Raw genomic sequence first — 23835 nt, forward strand, 5'->3', positions numbered from 1 at the left:
AGTCTCAGCCCATCATCCTCTTTTAGATAATCTGGCTTGTTAATAATTTGCCCGTTCATAGCAAGAAGGCTGTGCAGACAAAAAGAAATCGTTCCATCAAGTGTGCCTTCTTGAACACACACACACTACGACAAACACACACACCACACACACACACACACACACACACACACGCGCACGCACGCACACACGCACGCACGCACACGCACGCACGCACACACACACACGACCACAACACACACGCACCAACGCACACACACACACACACGACACACACACACACACACACGCACACACACACACACAACACACACACACACACACATGCACACACACACCACACGCACACGCACACACACGCACAGACATCTGACCGGTGTGATTAGAGATGGATATATTGATCTTAAAAAGAAGCTAATACTGCCCAAAAAAGTTTGTAAATTTAAAAGGAGACCTCTGTGTTTGTTTTCTGTTGTCGTGTGTAATGTTGACTTAGTCTTACCTCTGTGTAACCCCAGCCTGTGGGCGCCTCCTAACCCTGTCACCTCAGGCTAGGATTAACCAAGCAGCCTGTATAAAGAGGAAGATGGACACATCTTGTCAAATGAGGGGCAGGAAACTAAGCTGTGCTCAAGAACAGATCCAGGCAGGGCACCAGCTACCCTCAGGGACACCTGACCCGTTACCCTGTGGATGGAGTGTCATCATGACAGTAACCTATCATATTTGAAAAAATGAAGGTAATGGGGGATAAAGGTAATCCCTAAGAACAGCTTTGTGTTCTATGCCTGTAAGCTACTACGAGCAGACACAGGATGCCTTAGATGGGTGTCCGGTCTATCACAGAGCTAACATCGACAGCCAGTTTAGAATTACCAGTTAACCCTACAAGCACATCTCTGCAGTATGGGAGGAAGCTGTAGCAGCTGGGAGAACATGCTCCATCATACTGCAGGTTAGAACCCACAGTACAGTAACCACTGTACCATAGTGGCATATTTGTGTATTTTATCGTGCTTTTATGTTCAGGTAACCAACAGTTAGAGTAACTAGAAGATTAGCAATGTACCAGTCACACACAGTCTACATAACTAGTAGAAGATGTGCTTCATCTCTTTCTTCAAGTATTTAACAAACATGTGCTTCATATACATAAGCAACACTGTGTTGGTGCTTTTTCCCAGCATGACTACTGCTGCTCGCTGATACTCACCTCTCTCTAACCTAGCATCATCACATCACCTTTATTCTCATCAGTATCAGTACAGTCCTTCTCCACTCCTCAGACATCCTCTCACTCGCCAAGATCGTGTTAAAATATCTGGTTAAAAAGTCCTCCGTCCTCATTCCTAGACATCTCCACACCTCCACAGGTATGTCATCTGGGCCAATCACATTTCTCCTCTTCATCCTCTTCAAAGCTGCCTTCACTTCCTACTTCCTAATCCTCTGGACTTCCTGATTCACCAACACTCCTCCATCTGTCCTCTCTCTCTCCCTACATCTTCTCAACACACTTTCTTTACTTGACAGTAAATTTCCACCCCTGTCTTTAATCACTAACCTGCTACACACTTTCTTTACTTGACAGTAAATTTCCACCCCTGTCTTTAATCACTAACCTGCTGCACATCCTTTCTAGCTCGATGCTGACAATTTCTTTAGAGTCCCAACTCACATACAACTCATTATAAGGCTTCATTGTTGTCTAGCCTCCCAGTACTCCTGTATACTTTCTACATCTCCCTGACTAACTTATTCTTAACTTCTTCTTTTAAATAATTTCTGTAACTGCTCGTTCTACTACCAAGTCTCTTTCCTCTCTGCTACCAAGCACCTTCTTGGCAGTTCGCCTCACCGTTTCAGCTGTACTTTCTCTCAGCTCCTCCTTGAACTCTTTGCAACGTTCTCCCTTCTTCAGCTTTCTCCACTGAATCTTTGCCTCCGTCTTCACTCACTTCCTCTTCTTGACTTACAAAATCCTCCCACAGACTCCACTGCCACCACATTCAGTCTCCTCTCACTTTCAGATTTTACCTTCTGTATAAGACCTAGTCCCCCGGTGTTCACCTTCCTCCACCCTTATTCCTCATTCTGTGCTCCTCCCTCTTTTTAAATACACGTTCACCGTGGTCATTTCCATCCTTTTTGTAAAATACACCAACATCTGTCCATCTGCATTTCGCTCCACCATGCCTACCCAACATGCATCGCCCCAATTCTTTTCCTTTGTCTTTGCGTTTGTGCTGTTTCTGGTTTAAGGCTTAGTGATAAAAGTTTACCTGTCGCAGATCGATGAAGGCCAGCTGAAGAGTGTCTCCTTGAAACCCAGGCACTGGCTCTGAGCTGGCAAACACTGAGAAGTTACAAAGACAACGTCACAAAACAGTCGACTCAAAGCTGGAGTTTCAGGTCTGTTTCTTACTATACAAGCACACACTGGACATTTGGAGGTCTGTGGTCATTCAGCTAAATGCTGGATTTAGTTATGCAAGAAATAAGAATCATTTTTGTTGTAGATGAAACATTTATATGTGAACCAGTGGAGGCAACACATGCTGGTCAGCACAAAGATTCTGCACTTCTTTGGAAGAAATCACACCAGCAGTATCACACAAGAGCAGAACTGAAATGTTATATTACGCTCTGCGTGATTTGTTTTACTGAAACCATTGTATCGTTTATATAAACATTCATGTAAACTGTTTTACAAATAGCAATGTGAAATGGCTGAACTTTAGTCATCGAGGTATTTTAGGACTATCTATCTATCTGTGTAAGCAAAACAGGCATTACTGCAAGTCCATGCTGCTTTGTAAAGCATTACACATAAAACGTCACTGTCCTTAAACGCAGTAATTCGTTGTAGTACTCATTAAATTACTTTCATGTTACTCTGTAAATTTAATTGAAACGCGCTGTCACATAGGGCTGTGCGATATGTCCAAAATCTCATATCCCGATATAAGACGTCTATCGTCCGATAACGATATAAATCACAAAAATGTAACATTTTCTGTAAAGTCTGTGAATCTCGGGCAGCTCGACTTGCGTGAAGTGTTTCCAGCTGCGCGTCGTGTAGCTGGAGTCGAGTGTTTTAACCGATGCATGAAACGATACATTTTTAGACATAAGTTGTAACGGCGCCGTTTTCTTTGTGAGTATTTATTACACGGCGTGCTGCGGGGAAAAGCCTGTTCTAACGTTTGAGTCTGAGCTTTATTTTTTAGCACCTGACGCTCTTTTTTACTTCTCATCCGTAAATAATCTGCTCTTTCACGTGATTCAGTTTATTTTGAAAGGTCTCAACAGGATCTTGAGCTTTATTGTGAAAGGTTTATGTGGAACATAAACAAGCGGACACGCGATGCTGTTACCGTCGTTGTTGCTAACCACAACGCATAAAAACAGGCGCTTGTCCGTCTGTAGTGTGGTTATATTAAATATAAGAGAAAGAGAGAACTTTAAGAAATGAATACAGAAGCCACTACAGTGACATCAGAACCATGAACAAATATCACTGTAAACAGTTTATTTTGCGACACCACGAAACAAACGATAGCGTAAAATGAAACGATGGATGTTTTTATATCGTCATCATATATATATCGTTATATCGAGCAGCCCTACTGTCACATAACTACCAGTTAACAATATAAACACATATCTCTGTCCTAATGAAGATGCAGCCTCCATGCTGTCTGTGCAGAGGTTTTGTTATTAGTAATATGCTCTTGTTTCTGCAGCGGAAGTAGTTTTCACTTCACCATCACACTCTGGTCGCTGTAATCATTTCCATACATCCACTCCTCACAAGCTGCAGACTGCTCCTGCATGCATGTGTGAGTGCACACAAAGAAGAAGGTGCATTTGCTCGTTTTCTTTTCATCCACCTGACGTGCAGGTAACTACAAAACCTCTGTAATGTGATTAACAACATAATTGCAAATGTAATGTCACTACTGAATTTAGTACAATATCGTGTTACATTACCATGTTGCTGAAAAATGTCTTGTGATTACAGTAATGTGTTACTTTGGAACACATTACACCCAACAGTGTTTGTAAGAATCATCATCTGACAAGTGATAAGATGATATTACATTAAATGCCTTTGCATTTCAGTATTTTTCTTAGTTTCAATAGAATGTTATTGTATCTTATCTATATTAAAAGAAAACAAATGTTTCAACATTACAATTCTTTATACTCACATTCACACTGAATAACATCTAAGTTGAACTGCTGAATGGCCCCCATACTGATCTGTTTGAGTTCCGTGTCCAACAGCATCTGCATCAGTGATGTGGACAGATGCTTGCAGGCTGACATACAAGCGGTCTGGGCCACTTTTCCCTGCACAGGGAGAGATTCAGGGAGAAGGAAGGCACAGACAAGAAGCAAGAGGAGAGATGAAGGATGGAAAGATTAGGATGGGGACAGAGTTGGTAGAGGATGAGGATGAGAGGAGGGGAAAGCGACAGAATGAAGTCATTTGATGGGGTGAACATTTTATAAAGAGAGAACGGGCAGTATTTGAGTTTTAAAAATATGTAGGAAGGCCAGGATGGGAAAAAGAAGGTGAATAATAACAGATTGAGATAAACAGTTGTGGTAAAAAGTTGAAAGAGAAGAAGGAGGAGGGTATGAGAAAAGAGGATATAGGAGTAATACAGAAATGGGGAATAAAGAGCAAGAAGGGCAAGGGATAATTCCAAGTTAGTGTTGTCTCAAATTCTTCATGAACAGGTATAAATATAGTACTGTGCAAAAGTCTTGAGTCACCACTATGTTCTGTATTTGCTAGAAAAATGGAAAAAGTGCAATGATTTATTGAAATGTTTACAGGTTATGTAACATCCATCCATCCATTCGCTTCCGCTTATCCTTTTCAGGGTCGCGGGGGGCGCTGGAGCCTATCCCAGCTGTCATAGGGCGAGAGGCAGGGTACACCCTGGACAGGTCGCCAGTCTGTCGCAGGGCCAACACACAGGGACAGACAACCATTCACACTCACATTCACACCTAGTGGCAATTTGGATTATCCAATTAACCTATCCCCACAAGCTGCATGTCTTTGGATGGTGGGAGGAAGCCGGAGTACCCGGAGGGAACCCACGCAAACACGGGGAGAACATGCAAACTCCTCACAGAAAGACCCCGGCCTGATGGTGGAATTGAACTCAGGACCTTCTTGCTGTGCGGCAACAGTGCCAACCACTGTGCCACCGTGCTGCGTGCGTGCTGCCACCGTGTTATGTAAACATGAAAAAGTTAAATGAAAAATTAAAAAAAAAAAAAAAAAAAAAATATATTTTAGTATATATATATATATATAACATGTATAATATCCACAAAACTTAAAAAGAGGTTATAACACACAATACGGTAACATTATGTTGATGCACAGTACGTATCACTCCGCGAGGCTCCGCCTACGATAGCCGTGATGCTCCGACAATCCATCAAGCAGTGCGGCTTCGTAGCTCAGCAAAGTCGTACTAAAACATTTGACAGATTTTCCAAAAAACGGTAATAACGACGGCCCGCTAGCATGCTCTACCAAAAATAGTGCTTTGTTGTGTATCTGACGGACGAAAGCTAAACCAGTTCCACACCACTGAAGTTGCAGCATTTTTACAAACCAATTCTGGTTCATCTGTTTCATTCAACGATCTGCTTTCACCCTTCTCATTCTCCGTCGCCGCCATGCTTTTTCTGCCATGTGGGCGATTGTGGCTCAAGAGTTGGGAGTTCGCCTTATAATTGGAAGGTTGCCGGTTCGAGTCCCGGCTTGGACAGTCTCGGTCGTTGTGTCCTTGGGCAAGACACTTCACCCGTTGCCTACTGGTGGTGGTCAGAGGGCCCGGTGGCGCCAGTGTCCGGCAGCCTCGCCTCTGTCAGTGCGCCCCAGGGTGGCTGTGGCTACAATGTAGCTGCCATCATCAGTGTGTGTGAATGGGTGGGGACCCCTTTGGGGTCCTTAGGGACTAGTAAAGCGCTATATAAATACAGGCCATTTATGTGCGTATGAAAACAAAAGCACTGCACATGCGCGTTTTATCCATATTCTATCGCCATATTTCATTTTCTTATCATTGCCTAACATTATACCGGTATTACCGTGAACGGTATGATATGGGCCAGCCCTAGGTGGGAGAGGCCGTTTCTCCCAATCACACCCTATCAGGTCTCACTGTTGTTGTCGTGCTGCTCATGTGGAGAGAGTCCCCGGGTGGAGTATCTCAAGCTCCTCACCCAGGGACTCCGAGAACGAGGGTGGTCCCATGTCCCTTGATGTTGTACTCATAAAAGTCTTCTGAATCGCTCTTGACTGGTCCCACACCCAGGACCAATTTGTAGGGAGAATGTACCATCGGATCCCTAGGACACACGAGCAACTCCACCACAATTAGGTAGTGATTCACGGAGGGGATATAAATGTAAAGTTTACAATAAATGAACATCGATAGTAAGTTGTTAACTGTATAAAATAGTGCATTTCACAATATCTTTTACAATATATGCGAATAGCACATGAAGTGATTAATTACCACTCCATCATGGACATCTTGTGGCCCTCCCAGTATACTTTTAGACTGTGTTGTCATCGATGGATCTGCTATGCTGGCCAGCAAGCCCACTCGGTCTTACCAGTTGAGTGCCCTGTATGGAGCTGCAAGCGGGTCTCTGGAGGTGTGGATTATAGCAATGTTCGCCAGCTGGGATGGCATTGGTATTGTTGTATGGAATGGATATTTGCATCACGGACATTAATGATGCTGGGATTTCGGACCATTTCCCAGTTATGTTTGATGTTCAGTTATGCAATATGGAACTGAACTCTGAGGGTCCACTGAGCCTATCGCGTCTGATTAATTCTGAGGCTGTTGCCCTTTTCTCTGCGGCCTTTGCTAACTCTGTCTGTTACGATGACATCAGTAATGCACCTCTCTTGGTTGATGGCGTAGTCAACTCTTTTATTTCTACATGTTCTTCTATTTTGGACACTGTGGCTCCAGTAAAGACTAAACGCCGTAAAACCTCTCGCCAACTCTGGCTAAATGAATCCACCCTCGCTCTTAGACGTGAATGTCGTCGAGCTGAGAGGAGATGGAAAAAAGATCAACTTCAGGTGTCCCTTGACATCCTGCATATGAGCCGGTCTAAATTTCAGAAGGCTGCCAAAATGGCAAAAACTTCTTTTTTGTCGAACATTATTGCAACTAATAGTCACAATCCTCGAGTTCTGTTCAAAATCTTTAACTCAGTGGTTAATCCCTGCTCTGATGTTTCGATGGGTGCCTCCCTGGCCCTCTGCGAAAAATTTCTAAATTATTTTATAGATAAAATCTCAGTGTTAAGGGCCCCACATTCTCCGGTAGTAAATCAAGCCCCAGTTTCCGAATGTTCAACGGTTTTTCAACAGTTTGAACCTGTGTCATTCTCGACTTTAAAGGAAATAATTAATAACCTGAGAAGCTCAAATTCTCTGCATGACATTATTCCTTCTCGTATCATTAAGGATGCATTGAATACAATCGGGTCCTGTATCTTATTTTTAATGAACTCATCACTGTTATCTGGCTGTGTTCCGACTGTCTTTAAACATGCAGTCGTGCAACCTGTTATCAAGAAAAGCAGCCTTGATCATAACACTCTAGCAAATTACAGGCCGATTTCTAAACTCCCTTTCATGTCAAAAAGTTTAGAGAAAATAGTGCTTCAGCAACTACAGACCCATTTAGAGAGAAACGGTATAAGTGATAAATTCCAGTCTGGATTTAAACCGCGTCACAGCACCGAAACTGCCCTACTAAGAGTTTTCAATGACCTTCTTCTAATCGCTGACTCTGGGCGCTCTGCGGTCTTAGTTCTATTGGATTTGACTTCAGCCTTTGACACGGTTGACCATGATATCCTTTTGGCAAGGTTGGAACAAGTAGTAGGCCTTAAAGGAAATGTTCTATCATGGTTTAAATCATATTTCTCTGAGAGGTCGTTCTCTGTCATGATGGGAAAATATTCCTCTTCTTCTGCCCTTTTTCGCTGTGGTGTGCCCCAGGGCTCGGTATTGGGTCCTGTGTTGTTTTCTCTGTATATGCTGCCCTTGGGCTCCATTTTTGAAAAACATAATGTCTCTTTTCACTGCTATGCTGATGATATTCAAATCTACCTCCACCTGACTGGGGATGTTTCATCTTCACTACATCCTCTGTTTGATTGTCTGAGGGATGTCAAAGACTGGTTATCACGTAACTTTCTTACTTTAAATGAAAAGAAGACAGAAATGATTGTTTTTGATAGAAATATGCCTCTGGGACAACTGACTGGCACACTCGGGCCTGTTGCTAACCACCTCACTGATGCTGCTAGGAATCTTGGAGTTTTCATGGATAGTTCCTTCAAACTAGATAAACAGGTCTACTGTGGTAAAAACCAGCTTTCACCAACTACGCCTAATTTCTAAGGCTAAACCTTATATACCACGCAAAGATCTGGAGAAACTCATTCATGCTTTCATCACTTCAAGACTGGATTATTGTAATTCTCTCTACTTGGGCCTCCAATCTTCTCTTCTTCAGCGATTGCAGCTGGTCCAAAATGCCGCAGCACGTCTCTTAACCGGCACTAGAAAGTATGATTCTATCACCCCTGTTCTGGCCAACTTACATTGGCTTCCTATTAAATATCGAATTGATTTTAAAATTTATTGTTTACTTATAAAATCCTAAATAATATGGCACCTGATTACTGATCTCCTCTGTCTGTATAGCCCTCAGATCATCGGGCCAACTGTAGGGCTGCCACAAACGATTATTTTGATAGTCGACTAGTCACCGATTATTTATGCGATTAGTCGACTAATCAGATCATCATCCACTGGACGTAAAACTACAGCTTATTGCACCAGCAGCATCTGCTCTTATATAACTATCATTAGCTTACAGCTTTAAGCTTTTAAGGTGCTAACTAAAAATAAAGACAAGATGATAGTTTATTCAATTTTAATGAAATTTGCAGATTGTTTCGGTAAAGTTTAATAAACTCCTTGCTATCTAAAATATAACAGGACACCGGAGTATATTCTCCAGCATCTCACACTTCTGATAATCAGCTGTCTGCTTGACGTTTATTCAGCTGTGTAAAAACTATAACTTTAATCTCAGCCAAACCGATTTACTCAGGAACAAATAAAATACTAAAAAAAAAAAAAAGCCAAACAACAACATTTTTAATTTATCTAAGTGACTCATATATATTTAACCTGAGTCGCGAAAGACGGCGGTGGGTTTGAAAACAATTTGCCGGGAGTCCGGTGTTCTCACGGCGCTAGTGACCTAGCCCCCGGCTAGCTATCGAGCTAGTGGGTAACAGACGTCTCCGAAAACGTCGGAGCGCTTTTGAAAATATGTGGTGTCCTGATAAACTGAGCAGATATTTGAGGTTTACACAGCTACATTCTCGCCTGAAAATATGTTAAACGTTTATTTTGTGACCCAGAAAGAATAATAAGAGTAATATTAAAACTAACTAGCTGCCGCCATTGTTGGAAACTGAGCTGGGCCGCGCTATGAATTCTGGGACAGAGCTACTTCTTCTTCTTCGGGGTTTAACGGCAGCTGGCATCCTTGTACATGCAGTGCTGCCATCTTCTGTTTCAGTCCGTTATTACACTCTTAAATCCTGCTATTATTCCTGCGTCTTTTGCGATCTTACAAAGCTTCAAACAACACGTCGACTATTAAATCAGTCGTCGACGATTTTGATAGTCGACGTAATCGTGACTAGTCGACAAATCGTGGCAGCCCTAGCCAACTGCTCTTAGTGCAACCTAGGTCTCGGCTGAAGACCAGAGGAGGCTGTGCCTTTGCCATTGCCGCACCCAAATTATGGAATAATCTTCCTCTCGACATTCGCGCATCAGATTCTATTCAATCTTTTAAATCACGTCTAAAAACGTACTTGTTTAACCTGGCATTCAAGGCTAATTAGGGTAATTTACATCTGGCTTTGCATTTCGATTATGTAATTATTTTATATCTGTAATTTATATTTTATATTGTGATTTTTATCTGTATCATGGTTTTACTGGAAAGCACTTTGGTGTACTTCGGTCTTTAAAATGTGCTACATAAATAAATTTGATTTTTTGTTTTGGATTTGATTTGAATATCTGGTACCTGGATTTTGTTTCACATGGGCACCTTGAACAAATTGGAAGTGCTTCATGTTAAATCTCCTTCAAGTGTTAGAAATGCAACTTTGAACGAACTTTGAATTGATCCATAAAGTATAGTACAGCTAGTATAAAACAATCTATTGCCTGGAGTTTAGAAGTTTTATTTATGTAAAGTGTGCCGAGTGTAGCTGCTAGGTGTGGCCTCAAAGAAGTTTCCAGGTTCACTATATAAACACCAGTCAGCTGGTGTTCCTGGTTAGCAGTGACTGGCATCAAGTTCAGAGTTACATGTAGTTTACTGTAGCACTGAAAGTGAGGCCAGAACACAACATTTTTACACCTTGCAGATGGGCCTGAATTATGCTCCCTTGCTAACAAACTCACAGACAGCTGCAGAGACCTTAGTTGTTCTTAATTTCCTACCTTCCTCTAAGCAGGCATCCGTACTGAAGGTAATATCCACCCTGCACTCAGATCCCAGTGGACTCTAATTTCCAACCATTACAACTCTATTTTTAGAGCAGTTTAAAAAACACAACGTAGTTGACCAAAGTTATTTCCAGACAGCAAGAAAATATAAAACAGGTATTAAACAATAATGAAAACTAAATAATAGTAAAACAAAATAAGAATAATAGACAATAAAATAAAACTAGAATAAACAAACTCCACACAGAAAGGCCCTGGCCAGGATGTTGTGAGGCAACAGTGCTAACCACTGTGCCACTGTTTATAAAGCTAACAGGACATTCAACATTCAACAGCAGAGATAAAAATGAAACCTTGGCTTCAAAAGCAAACGGAGTCTAGAAACACACCGAAACAATTTGCATGAAAAAACTGGGATTTCCATGATGTAGTTTTTCTTCTTCTTCAGTCACCTCTTTCACTCACCCACATCTCTCTTCATTTAATTATTAGTTATTATAAATGTCTGGGTCTGTCTTTGTGCTTCCTCCCCTAACCCCAACCGGCTGTGCCGCCCCTCCCTGAGCCTGGTCCTGCTGGAGGTTTCTTCCTGTTAAAGGGAGTTTTTCCCTTCCATTGTTGCCAAGGTAAAGACTGATTGCAGGGTCTTTACTTTACAGTACAGCATCTTGAGGCATCTGCTGTTGTGATTTGGTGCTGTATAAATAAAGGTGAGCTGAATTGCAGTATTGGCCTTAGCTTTCATATGCAGTGGATGTTACTTCATCCTTGGTCTCACAGCTTTCCCGCAGATAAAAGTATCTGTTGCTCAAGTTTGAATGTAATTATGGTCTGTGAATGTTTTCATTAGCAACAGTTCCAGATTGTATATTAAAGATAGCTTTCATGTCTGAAAAGTGAAGCCAAAGCAAAAGTGCTGAGTTGCAGACTTGTCAAGTCTTGAGCCAGTTAGCCTGCAGTGTCCCCCTGTGCCACAGTAAGGTCCGCCTATCCTGTAATGTCCCGTTTCAAAGAGCTAAAATGGAAACAAAATGCTCACAATGGGAATACCTCATAGGTGATGTCATGGTGGCTACATCAATCTTTTATATTCAGTCTATGGCAGAACCACAAGCTTAGAGTTGTGGGACTTCTGAAGGCAAACATTAGCATGCATTGTATCGCCATTCTGCCTGTAGCTTAGCAGCAAAGTGTTATAAATCCAGGCAGGGATACTCACCGACATTGATGCATGATCATTGTTGTTATTCTGAGCAGAGAACCCCCAAACCAACCAAAAATGGAAGAAGGAGAGGGAAAGAGGGAAAGGACAGGAAAAGAAATGTGGCAACAATAAATGGACAGGAGGAGGTAAGTTCAGCTAGAGATATCTTGCATGCTTGACATGTCAAATTAATCAAGGAGTAAAAAATTCAGTTACAAAGCTGTGCATTACAGAAGGTGTGGATGGAGACACAGCAGGAGATAATAAGGAGAAATAGTCGCACATGCAGGTGAGAAGGGCAGGTACAGCCAACAGACCAATCAGGCTGTGAGCTCAAATAACAGTTTCTGATCAAGTCCTTTACACTTTGCTATCTAATGTGCTCCGTTGGGTTGAAGATGATGTCAGTTTGCAAAAACATTGCACAAGCCAGTAACAGCACATCATGCAGAAATCAGCACTGCAACGTGTACATAGCTCAACGTGATATCCACAGTATAAACCTTTTTCAGACAGCACCTACAATCTGACAGAAATGCTATGAGGGCGTAAAAAACAACAGAGTGATGGTGGGAAGTCAGGGAAGGAAAACAAACAAACAAAAATAATCATGCGTTCGTATTATCAACAAAAGATCAACCTCACAGCACGCCATACAGCTAGTGTGTGAACAGAAAGGACAACAACAACACAACCCCACACTGTTCATGTTCCACAGCTCCCAGACAGAGGTGCTGAGCTAACGTGTAGAGGTTGGAGGCGGCTCACACTCACCGGGAGGTGTGTGAACACCTGGAAGGTAGATCGTAGGAAGTTGATCAGGTCCATGAGATACCCTGACGCGCGGCCGTCAGACTCGGCCATGCCCCATTCGTAGTCTGCTAGCTGGATGAACTCATCGATCTTCTGGTTCAGTTTGGTGTAAATCTCTCCCTCTGCAGCATGACGAGCATCCTGGAACAATGTTTTCACAAGAGTTAATGGGAGCAAATATTATTGTTCTTCCTACACGCATTCATTTTCGGAATGGAGACACAGAGCTTCAACTTCTGCCACTTCATTAAGTACACCCGTTTAACATCTCATTAATCAGCCAATCACATGGCAGCAACTGAATGTAATCAGGGATGGAAGCAGAGACGACCTGCTGAAGAACTGAGCATCAGAACGATGAACAAAGGTGTTTTTGAACGTGGCTTGCCTTGTCTCAATAACTGCTGATTTACTGGGATTCTCTTATATCAGTTTCTAGACTAAAAAAGTGAATCTGTTCACCAGATGAAAATGCAAGAAGTCAGAAAAGAATGGCCAGACTGCTCAGAGGTAAGAAAGCTAACAGTAAACTCATCACAACCGAGGTATGAAGAAGGTGACTGCTAAAGGCACAAATCACCTTGAAGGTCGACAGTCCGTAGAGTCTTGTGGTGTGAACTGTTTCTGGGGAGACGTTGGTGATGTTTGTTATGAATTCCTCCAGATACCTGCAGGCCTGCTCCAGGTGGGTGGTATTAATGATGATCTGTACCAGCTACAGAGACATGGTTACAGTTGTAGCCTGAATCCTGAATGCTTTTCACGACTGTGTGTGTGTGAGCAGTTCTAACCTCGGTCAGTCCTATGTGAGGTTTCTTGATAAGGTTTTGCAGACAACTGCTGAGAGTTCTTGTCAGCAACAGGTTGGTAGATTTTCGCAACATGTCATCAATCTCTGTTGAACTGGACACACAACAAACTTGACAGTTGTAAAGTGAAGAGACGGCAGTCCGGGGAGATTAGATATGTAGAAGTGTTCGTGTGGCGAGTGAACACAGAGTAGTGTACCTGCGGTGTAGTGACTCTGAGAACTTGAGGCTGGCGTAAATGAACTCTTTGACCTGGGTGTAGATCTGAGGGACAGACTGGGACATTGGCAGCTTCTTAGGAAAGTCCTGCTGCTTATGCACACAGAAAAACTGTATTAATATTCATCCAACACTAGTTGTCTTTTAGGAAATCTTTCTTTTACGTGGATGCAACCGTGCCAGATTGGGGAGACGGTGGTACTTGAACACATTACCTTCTCTATCTCAGCATCGTGGAAGGGAAAGCGGCTGACAACCAGTTTATATTCCTCCTCTGTCTCCACTGGGATGGGACTGTAGTTGTCCAGTTCAAAGATCTCTCTATGGGAACACAGATCAGAGTTATCTTTGGTCTCCACTGTTTGTTCAGTTCAGTTTAATGTCGTCTCAGTGCCATTTTCAGCATCAATGATGTGAAAAAAAGAACACCTTCCCTCACATGGTGCTGATGCTTTGCTGAAACAGTACGAACAAAGCTGATTCTGGTTTTAGTTGTGTGTTTTTAGCTGCTCTGCTATGTTCAAACAAAATGTGCAGGCTGCATACAGACGGGGATGTCACAGCAGAAAGCCTTACCGCAAACACAATTGTTATTGTCAAATTGTCATTTGTGTTTCTGCACGTTCTACTGTGGCAGACGCCACACGTGAGTGAAGCCCACCTGAAAACCAGTGCCCATTTCTTCAGCAGGGTTTCGTTGTACTGGTCTCTAACCTCAAACAGCAGGTCAAACAAACGGTTTACCGGGAAGCCGAACCCCTGCACAAACATCACACAGTCAGAAAACACGTTTTCACACGGCAGAGTCACAAACAAGTCAAGTCCCACTCTTAACCAACCTGTAGTGTGTCAGCAAAGATGACTATGAGATTCTTCAGCTCCAGCACCAAGTCTGGGTCGTCACAGTATGACTGCAGAAAGAGAGTCATCACCACACACTGGTCTAACGTCGCATTATCTGCTTTGCTTCCTAAATCTATGTTCATGTGAGTCTTTGCAGTCCTCTGAAAACTGAGCAACCTGTCATTCAAAAGCGTGTCCGACCACCTTTATCAGTAACTGAACTTATAATTGTGAGAAGTTCTCATGTTGACAACATTGTTTCAGTTCACTGAGCTCTGTTTAGGCGTAGCACACTTCAGAGCCCCCCACAGCATTTGATTCTTTTTCTTTCCTGACACTCTGCAGCACATTTGCTTATGTGCTTAGGATCATCGTCCTGCTCCATGACCCACTTTGGGCCTTTGAATACATATGAAGTAACTGCACTGTATACTGTGTAGAGTTTTAACTAGGTACATTTTTATAGGAAGTCTGTCAAAATGCCTACATGACAAACAAGTTAAGCCAGTGCATTAACAAAGGTCCTCGCTTTTCCAGAGAGTAGGGCGATTTATCACCCTGAAAGCAGCACAGCTGTATATGAACACAGCCTGAGACTGGACACTCAGCAGCAATGGCTGGCCTCTCCATCTACTCCAACAATCTTAAAAAATGACAAAAAATTAAGTCTACTTCCACCATATCCAGACCAATGAATGCAAATGTGCTAAATCTGCTCTTTAAGCTGCGTTTTGTTGTCTATTGAAAGCATATTGTATTTATTTAACCCGCACTGGGAGAATTTTACTCATTAAGTATATCATCTGCGTGTATTAGTTTTGCTTTTTTTTTTTTTAAACAATCTGATGCAGCCTTGTTACTTTTAGCTGACCATGCACTCGCTGTAAGTGCAGGAGCCCGACAATGTGGACTTGCTTTTGTCAGAGCACAGCAGGGGGGCACAGAGGACACCAGGTCTTTGTTAGTCTTCTCACCCATGCTGTGCGGCCTATTCTCCAGCCTGTTAGCATAATCCTCGGGGTCATTTACAACTGACAGGGCTCCAGCGGGCAGGAATATGCCTTCTTTATCTGCTGTTATTGTTGCAATCTGTCTCTCATTAAGGTCACAATGGCCTCCTCTTTGCCTGCATGTGTATGTGTGTTTTGACCTCTGCTCTTAATAGTGACATCATTAGTGTGTTTGTGGGTGTGCTGACCTGTGAGGGGTATATCATCCACTGAATGAAGGAACTATCATTTCTATTAACTCTCAACAGCATCTTTTCCATTCACAGTCAATGCCCTGCAGACATTAGAGGTGTGTGTGTGTGTGTGTGTGTGTGTGTGTGTGTGTGCTCCTACAGAGTGTGTCCGGAGTACAGCGATGATCTTGGACAGCGCCATGTTCCACAGTTCATCAGTATAAGCTCTGGTCACCAGCCCTTGAGTGGCATGGAGGATATGGTCCTCTACAACAAAGAACCTGACCCCACACACACACACACAACACACACACACTAACTACACACTAACTATACACTAACTACACACACACACACACACACACACACACACACACACACACACACACACACACACACACTTAGGTTCACAGTGAAACAAAACAGCCTGATGAGCATTTGAAAGGAACATCTTACCCCACAATCTGATTGAAGTATCTTCTGTAGCCTTCCACTGTCTCATGCTAAACACACACAAATAGACACAAAGCCATGTTAATACAGATGCAAACGTAACAGTCACCAGTAAGGCAAATATTGAAATAGGAGGGAGAAAAAACAAGTTAAAAGTTGTATTTCTGCAGCTCTTGTTTGACATGGCTTTTGCTTTGTGACTTCATCCCAGGAACCACCGAGGCTCAAGCCTGCTGGGACCTGGAAGCTGATGAACCAGCACCACTCTCCATAGTAAAGATATGGACTGAGATGGTGCCGCCTATCTGTGCACCGAGCATGCTGGTGGTAGCATCTTGCTCTGGGGCTGTTTTGCTTTTTCCTGATGTTATCCTAAAACTTTAAAACATCCTTTATAACTTTTTAAATACAAAGTACAGCTGTTTATTTTCCCCCTGAAAAAACAGTAACAGTCATGGTTTTCTAAGCTTTGCCAGAGCTGGATCGCAGCTGCTGTACGATCTGTGAGTAATCTATTTAGTCATAGTAAGAAATACACAGGTTCTAGGAAAAATTAATACAAGGCAGATTGTGTTTAGTGCCATGTAGTCACAATGAAAGGCCCACTGAAAACCCCCGAGCGCTTGTCTGAATTTCATTCATATGCTTTACACGTATGTTAAAGCGCTTGTGTTGCTCACCATGTTAGCCTGAGGCTGCAGAACTAGCCGGGCCTGTTTTTTCCTCTGTTTCCTGTAGTAGTTCTCAAATGTTTCTCGGTCACCCTGCTCACACACAGAATACAGACATAGATCAATTAACTATGATACATGATGCTACAAACCAGAACACTCAGGTACTATCACATCCCTTTCCACAGACTGTCCTGGTCCTGGGTCTGGAGACTCGGTGGCTTTTAGTTTGTATTTCTTGCTTCTTTAGTGTTTTGGTGATTTCTAGTTGTTGTGTTTTGTTGTTAGGTCCCTTGTGTTACTTCCAGTCATCCTTGTCTCTATGTTCATGTATTTCCTGTTTTACTTTGACAGTCCCGTGTCCTGTTAGCGTTTATAGCTTTGCTCTCCTCCCCGTCTCGTCACGCCTGATTAGTCTCGGCTGCGTTCCCCTCCTGTTTCCTATTTCCTCATTATCCTCTGTGTATGTATGGCGTGTGTTTTCCTTTGTTCCTCGTCGGATCATCTGTCAGGTTTCATGTAGTTTCACCTTCCTGTGTCTGAATCCCCGTCCTTTTTACCTGCTCTGGGCTTCATGGGGCTTAGGTAATAAACAGACCCGGCACTATCTTAGGTGACACAGAGAGGAGAGCTGAGACTGATATAATCACAAGCATTGGAGCTGATCATGAAACAGCTGTGCTGTATTTCAGGGGTAACGTTGGATGTTAGCACTATAACCTTGATTCCAGTTAATTAGCATAGCTGTCATTAGATAATCAAAATCCAATGAACAGAGAAATAAGGCAGACCAATGGATAGCATTAGTTATTAGCTTTCGCCACAGACACCTACCAATACAGTATAGATGTGTAGACACCTGTAGACGGGCGAGAAGTCCACCAGATCCTGAGCTGTAAGAATCTGTAAGAACACAAATGGAATGTTTTTAACTGATTCTTCATATGCTGGTTATTTGGTCATGGTAAATGGACTCGTTCCTGCTCTGAGCACTCAAAGTGCTTTACACAGTGCCTCATTCAGCCATTCACAGAAGCACGTTTTGCTATGTGCTTTCTATTTAACATAGAGCTTCACATACATTCATACTCTGATGGATGCATTGGAGAGCAACTGGGAATTATTATGCCACGCAGACTTGAGTAGCCAGGGATCGAACCACGAACCTTAGCAGGTGACCTGCTTACAAAACTGTCTTATGTAATTATAGAAACTTAGTTACAGAATTCCTGATTATGCAGCATGACAAATGGATCACTCTGTAACTAATGACTGACTAACATCCACCTGCACATTTGTTATGTCTGATGAAAATATAATAACAGAAAACTAGAGAAGAAGGAAGAACGATTGAGCAGCCAGGCAGCAGAATCTCAGGCGTTCACCTGTGGGTTAGCCTCACATGGAGCAGAGCTGCACATCACAGCAGTACGAAGGAAAATTAACAGTAAAAAAAAAAGAAAAAAAAAAGGGTCGATGCACTGTTACCTGCTGAATTTAAAAATTATATAATATTAGGGGTGCAACGATACACAAAATTCACGGTTCGGTTCGATACTTTGGTGTCACGGTTCGATATTTTTTCGATACAAAAAAATGTTCATGCCTTTTTAATTTGTCATTTATTAAAATTATAAATATATATTTTAACTCAAAAGTACAGTTTTTAAATTTAACCCTAACCCTTGTGCGTGTTTTTTATTTTGACAGCGAATGCGCACCTGCGGACCACTTATGTGCAGCCCTGGTTATTTAGCTCATCATATTGCAGCCACAGAAATTCTTTTGTCCATGAAACCATAAAGCTGCACTTTCTTTTTGCCTTATAGTCTGATTTGTCATAACTTCTCCGTTTTGTGGTAAGCTTTTCTTTGGCTGTCACTTCTTCACCCTGACCTGTCTTATTTGGCTCAGCAGAACTAAAATATAAATCCTGCTGCTTTTACACACGCACTCACATAAGCTCAGCGATTCTCTGCGCGATCAACCTCTCACATGTTTAAGCTGCGGGAGATTTCACTTGTCATGTTTGCATAGTAAGCTAACGATTAATAAGACGATGTCAGAGGAATTGGTGCACAAATTATCATCACTCACAGATCAGTGCTGTCGCTCTCTATACACAGTTCGCACGATTGCAAAGTGAAAGCAAAAAAACAAGCGCAAATTCAAACGCGATTTCAATATGTCACATATTGACAGTGGCTCACCGATGCCAATGACATAATTACCCAGCTACATTTCTGAAAGAATGCAAAAGCATTGACATATATTTTTCCTTCCTACAATAGCCCCACGGGCAGGGTAGCCCGTCTGAAAAAAATCGCTAGCCCCAGGACGTCGGGCTAGCGATTTTGCGAGCCCTGTATCTGATTGAGGAATCACTCATCTTTGGAAAAGAGAGTTTATTACAGAGAAATGTCTCTTTCCAAAATAAAAGCTATACTATCCGCTTCTTCTGGGCTATATTCTCAGCAGCATATTAAACATATAAGGAGAATCATGTGCTAACAGCTGTCTAAATGACTCGGCTAAAGTTAGTAGCATGCTTGTTGTTTTTGTCTTTGCACTAGGATGATGTCGGCGTAAATGTGCAGTCATATTCGTTGTGTTCCCACTAGTGCTTTCAGGTTAATCTCGTTGAAATGACCTTAACGCCACAACACGGCAAATCTCCGTTAACGAGCTACCGCCGATCGCCCGTGCATGGGGCTAGACGGCCAACACGTTAACGAGCTAACTGCGCTAACACACTAGTTCCCACCCATGTAATTGAGCATTGCATGGCACATCCAACATACTGTTTTACTTTAGTCCATGACTCGCTTACCTTCAGGGTCATACGTCACATGAAAACCAAAATAATTCCAAACGCCAGATCTGAATGAGGGTGGGGGAGGTCCATGTTGCAAGGAGAGCTTAACTTCTGTCTTGCTAGCTTGCCCTGCGCTCTTCCTTCTGACTATGCTGTCTGTGTTGAGCGCTCAGTGGATCTGCGCTCGACAGTGCAGCCTAGGCGGAGTAGTCGAACGCAGATTCACTGAGCGCTCAACACAGACAGCATCGTCAGAAGGAAAGTTGATAAAATAAATTACAAATGTTGTATTGTTCGATACATATGCGTACCGAACCGAAAGCACTGTATCGAACGGTTCAATATCGATACGAATATCGTTGCACCCCTAATAAGTATATACATGTACCTGAGTTTGTTTTGTTAGATGAATCTGCTTTTATTTGGTAAGTAAAGGTGGGCGTACTCAAGTTTATTATTTGTATCTCTGTCCAGAAGCAAAGCACTTTACTTTCAGTCGTTTAAGGAAAAGACGATCCTGTAACAGTGGAAACTTTCATAATCTCTTCTTTTATGGACAAAAAAGATTTTGCATCGCAAAAAAGTTAATTTTGTATCTTTATGCTATCAGCCATGGTTCTTTAAAAGACATCAGTATCTGATCATCACCGCCACGTCAGCTACACACACACACACACACACACACACGTCTTTTCTCACCTCTTCATCACCCTCATCATCTCCAGTGTCATCATCCATCAGCAGGCCGTTGGGAGTGTGAGCATGAGTTCGCTCATTGAGAGAGTACACGGGCTTGATGTAGTGGCCCATACTGGCCTGCTTGGCTACTGCACTGTTAAAGGTCCTATGCTGCTGTGCCTGAAGACAAAAACACACACGTCAGCAATTTGACTTATTTTTTCCCTGCTATGACCTGAATTATTTAAAAAGGAAAAAGGTCTATACCTGTCTCATGGCAGTCTCTCCAACCTTGTCTGAATGCTTTCGAATGCTCTCCAGGAAGTCTTTGAGGTCTGACATGGAGATGTCTTTGATCTCCTCTCTCAGTCTGGGCAGATTTTCAGCCATGATCTGACAGAACCTGTACTGACTGACCCTGCAAGGGATACATCAGAACTATGAAAAAAGAAAAGCAGTCCAATCCAACATCATCTACATTCATTCAAAAAATCAATAAAGAAATACATTTTAAAAAGCAGCGCAGTGCAACAGCTGGCAGACTAACAGTCTGACACCTGTTAGCTTCTCATGTTGAGCCAACATTACTGTGACATTCTTTCAGCAGCTTTCGTCTGATCCTACCTTGGGATATAGACCTTCTCCAACTGCTCCATGGTTTTTAGTGCGGCATAATATCTGTAGACGTAAACAGCACAGCATTAGTAATAACAACTCCGAACTACTGCTACTTATTAGAACCATTTAACATTTAGTCTTCAAATGGACTTGGAAACTTAGTAGCAACACAAGGAATGATTAAACTAAGAAAACACTGTTTCTGTTGTCAAATGAATACACAGTAAGAAAGCCTCAGATCCTCCCCCGGTGCTTTCAGGCCATCTGAACTATGTAACCCCTCCACTGAGCCCAGGGCCAACAGTAAATGTCTGAGGGAAACACCCATGCCAATATAATGATAGTAAATAATAAATAACAACAAAGTATGACCTATATCTGCATGTACATACACTTTTTATTGTCTATTCTGTAACCACAAAGTATTTGTGTTTTTTTAATTATGGGCACAAATGACAAGAGTTCAGTGAACGGTCAGCGTGCTGAGCTCCCATTATGATGCTGATAAGCATGATCTAATTGATCTAATGGATCTAATTGGTGGTTCAAACTGTATTGTACACAAATGAACAGAAGACACTCATCAACTGTAAACGCTGTCAGGAGGAAGGAGAAAGTGCCAGGACGACAGCTTTCAGCACTGATGGCGTGTGTGCGTACGTGCCGTCGGGTGCAGCAAATTAAAATCGTTTTGAATCGGGAAATCTTTTTTTTTAAACCCACCCCTGCTAAGCCGTGACAGAGCAGCAGCGAGGGGGGCCTTCCTGTGAGCAAGGGCACTTCCTTCCAGTCTCTTAATTGGTACATGGTAATGAACAAGAAAGGGTCAATATTTCCTGTCCAAAGTGAACACCCCTCCTCTCTTTACAGAGACAGGCTTGTAAAGTTTAGACAAGCTAGCAGAACATGAGCTGAAAAGTCGGTGAGATTTTAAACTGGAAAGAGAAATTAGAAATGTTTAGAATTAACAATAAAGGATGACTTCCTGAATCTTATTTTGGAAGGTTCAGGCTTGGTTTCGGCATGGTGTTGGCAGGGTGTCACAGACAGGAAGTGACAGAGAGAGAAAAGGAATGCACATACAACAACATGTCAATTAATCAGTCGATAATCACATGTTTAATTTGCTGGCAAGCAGGTCACAGTTACAAGCTAGCTAACTTGTTACAGTTTTAAGGCTTCCCAGATTGATTTATGATAACAAACTCAACTTTTGGGGGTCTTTATAAACTCTCAACTTATTCCAGACCACACTGTCACTACGTATGCAAGAATGAATGTAAAGCTCACTATTTCCTACATCTTGGCAGCCCAGTTTTAACCAGTTAGCATGTCATGTGGTCATATGTCACTGTCACAGGGTCTCTGCTGGTAACATAAAAGCTGACGCACCACGATGTCCCCCGTCTGACCATAACTGAGACGTCAGTCCACCTCTAACCCACAGCAGGTGTGTACACCCTGTGCTCTGACAGGCTGCTAACAAAAAGGAACTACTACATCCTGCATTGATAACATCTTTTTCTGACATGTCTTTATCTTTATTTATTTATCTTTACCAGTCACACATCAGGTGAAACTACAACACAAAAGCTGTGTTTAAATGATTGGACCATGATGTATCGAGTTGATTGTATTTATCGCTGTCTACTTGTGATTTTATTGCCAAAGAAAAACTGTAAACAAGGTCACACTGTGGTGAAATGCTTTATGATGGTTACCTTTTGGATTCCAGCTGCTCCTTTAACTTGCTGTACATTTCTAGCACTGCAAAGGGAGCAATGACAGGAAGCAGGATTAGTTTGATGGTTCACACATTTCAGTCAGTTTTGCTCATCACACATCACATTTACAGTGATAACATGTTTAGTTACCAGTAGGCTCCACTGCACTGCAGACCTCTACACTGATGCATCACTGTTACAGCAGCTTAGGTGCTATACAAGTTCCAGTATTACACATGCCAGATAAAAGCATGCATAAATAATTTTTACTTGATACCCAAAAACTAAGGTCAGCTTCTTCAGCTTATGACGCTGGGAAGGCTGGAGGCAGCCACAGGACGCAAGATTAAAGTCTAAACAAACTGACTCAGTATCCACACACTGATGAAGAGTCAATGAGGAATTTTACAAAACTCACCACAGTGGATTATAAACTACAGATGTGACTGAAGTGCAGATTTTTAGCTTTACTTCAAGGAGTCTAAAACTAAGTATTGAATTAACTGCTTATGAGTTACAGCCATTTTTAGCCATATTCTCTCATTTTCAGAGGCTCAAATGTAACTGAACTAGGGCTGCAACAATTCATCGAGTAATTTAAATAATTATATGATTATAAAAATTTCTTGACACAATTTTTTGCTTTGGTGCTTCGTTTAACGCACAGCTCTGTAGCGTGCCACTGTCACCACAGAACTGAAAACAGACCTGCAATACAAATGTTTTTAGAAGCAGCGTACAAATAAACCCTTTTACACAGAGAAAAATCTGCAGTAATCCTCCAGAAGTTGAATTAAAATATGCAGATGAACTGATTACTTAGTCTGACACCAAGTTTAAATGTTACTGTCACGGTCCGGGGCAGCGGCCGTGTGGAGGAGTGGAAAAGGAGGACTCAACGCAGCACTTACTCGGATGTGAAGGTGATTTATTGAGAATAGCCAACACAAAGTGGAGATGGCAACAGAACTAAGGACGAAACTAAACTGGGATAAACTACACAAAGAAATAGAAAACCTGAGCATGGAGAGAGAACAGCAGGGAGAGCACGCAGGGGATTACACCAGGTAAGAACACAGACGACGCGACGAGGAGCAGAGGAAATCACACACTATAAGTACACAGAGAGACACTGGGAAATCACACACAGGTGGGAGACACAGCTGGACCTGGTTAACCTGACGAGACAGGGG

At 42.3% G+C, this 23835-nt stretch overlaps 1 protein-coding gene across 2 annotated transcripts; it reads right to left on the minus strand.

The window, feature by feature from the left end:
* Positions 1-1596: 1596 nt before the first annotated feature.
* Positions 1597-22685, minus strand: LOC121811765 (exocyst complex component 6-like; the record flags this gene model as incomplete). 2 transcript variants are annotated; one of them, XM_042214544.1, is given in 18 exon segments in its annotated part: positions 1597-2356; positions 4215-4356; positions 11832-11861; positions 12591-12770; positions 13210-13344; positions 13421-13532; positions 13638-13747; positions 13873-13978; positions 14319-14416; positions 14497-14568; positions 15844-15964; positions 16140-16186; positions 16817-16900; positions 17642-17710; positions 20322-20480; positions 20568-20718; positions 20925-20978; positions 22640-22685. In XM_042214544.1, coding segments are annotated over 18 exon segments (1808 nt in total), but the record flags the coding sequence as incomplete, so codon positions are not given.
* Positions 22686-23835: the final 1150 nt, after the last annotated feature.

This window comes from Haplochromis burtoni, unplaced genomic scaffold (genome assembly GCF_018398535.1).
Source record: "Haplochromis burtoni strain Fernald_Lab_line unplaced genomic scaffold, NCSU_Asbu1 Contig_584, whole genome shotgun sequence".
NCBI classification, from domain to species: domain Eukaryota; kingdom Metazoa; phylum Chordata; class Actinopteri; order Cichliformes; family Cichlidae; genus Haplochromis; species Haplochromis burtoni.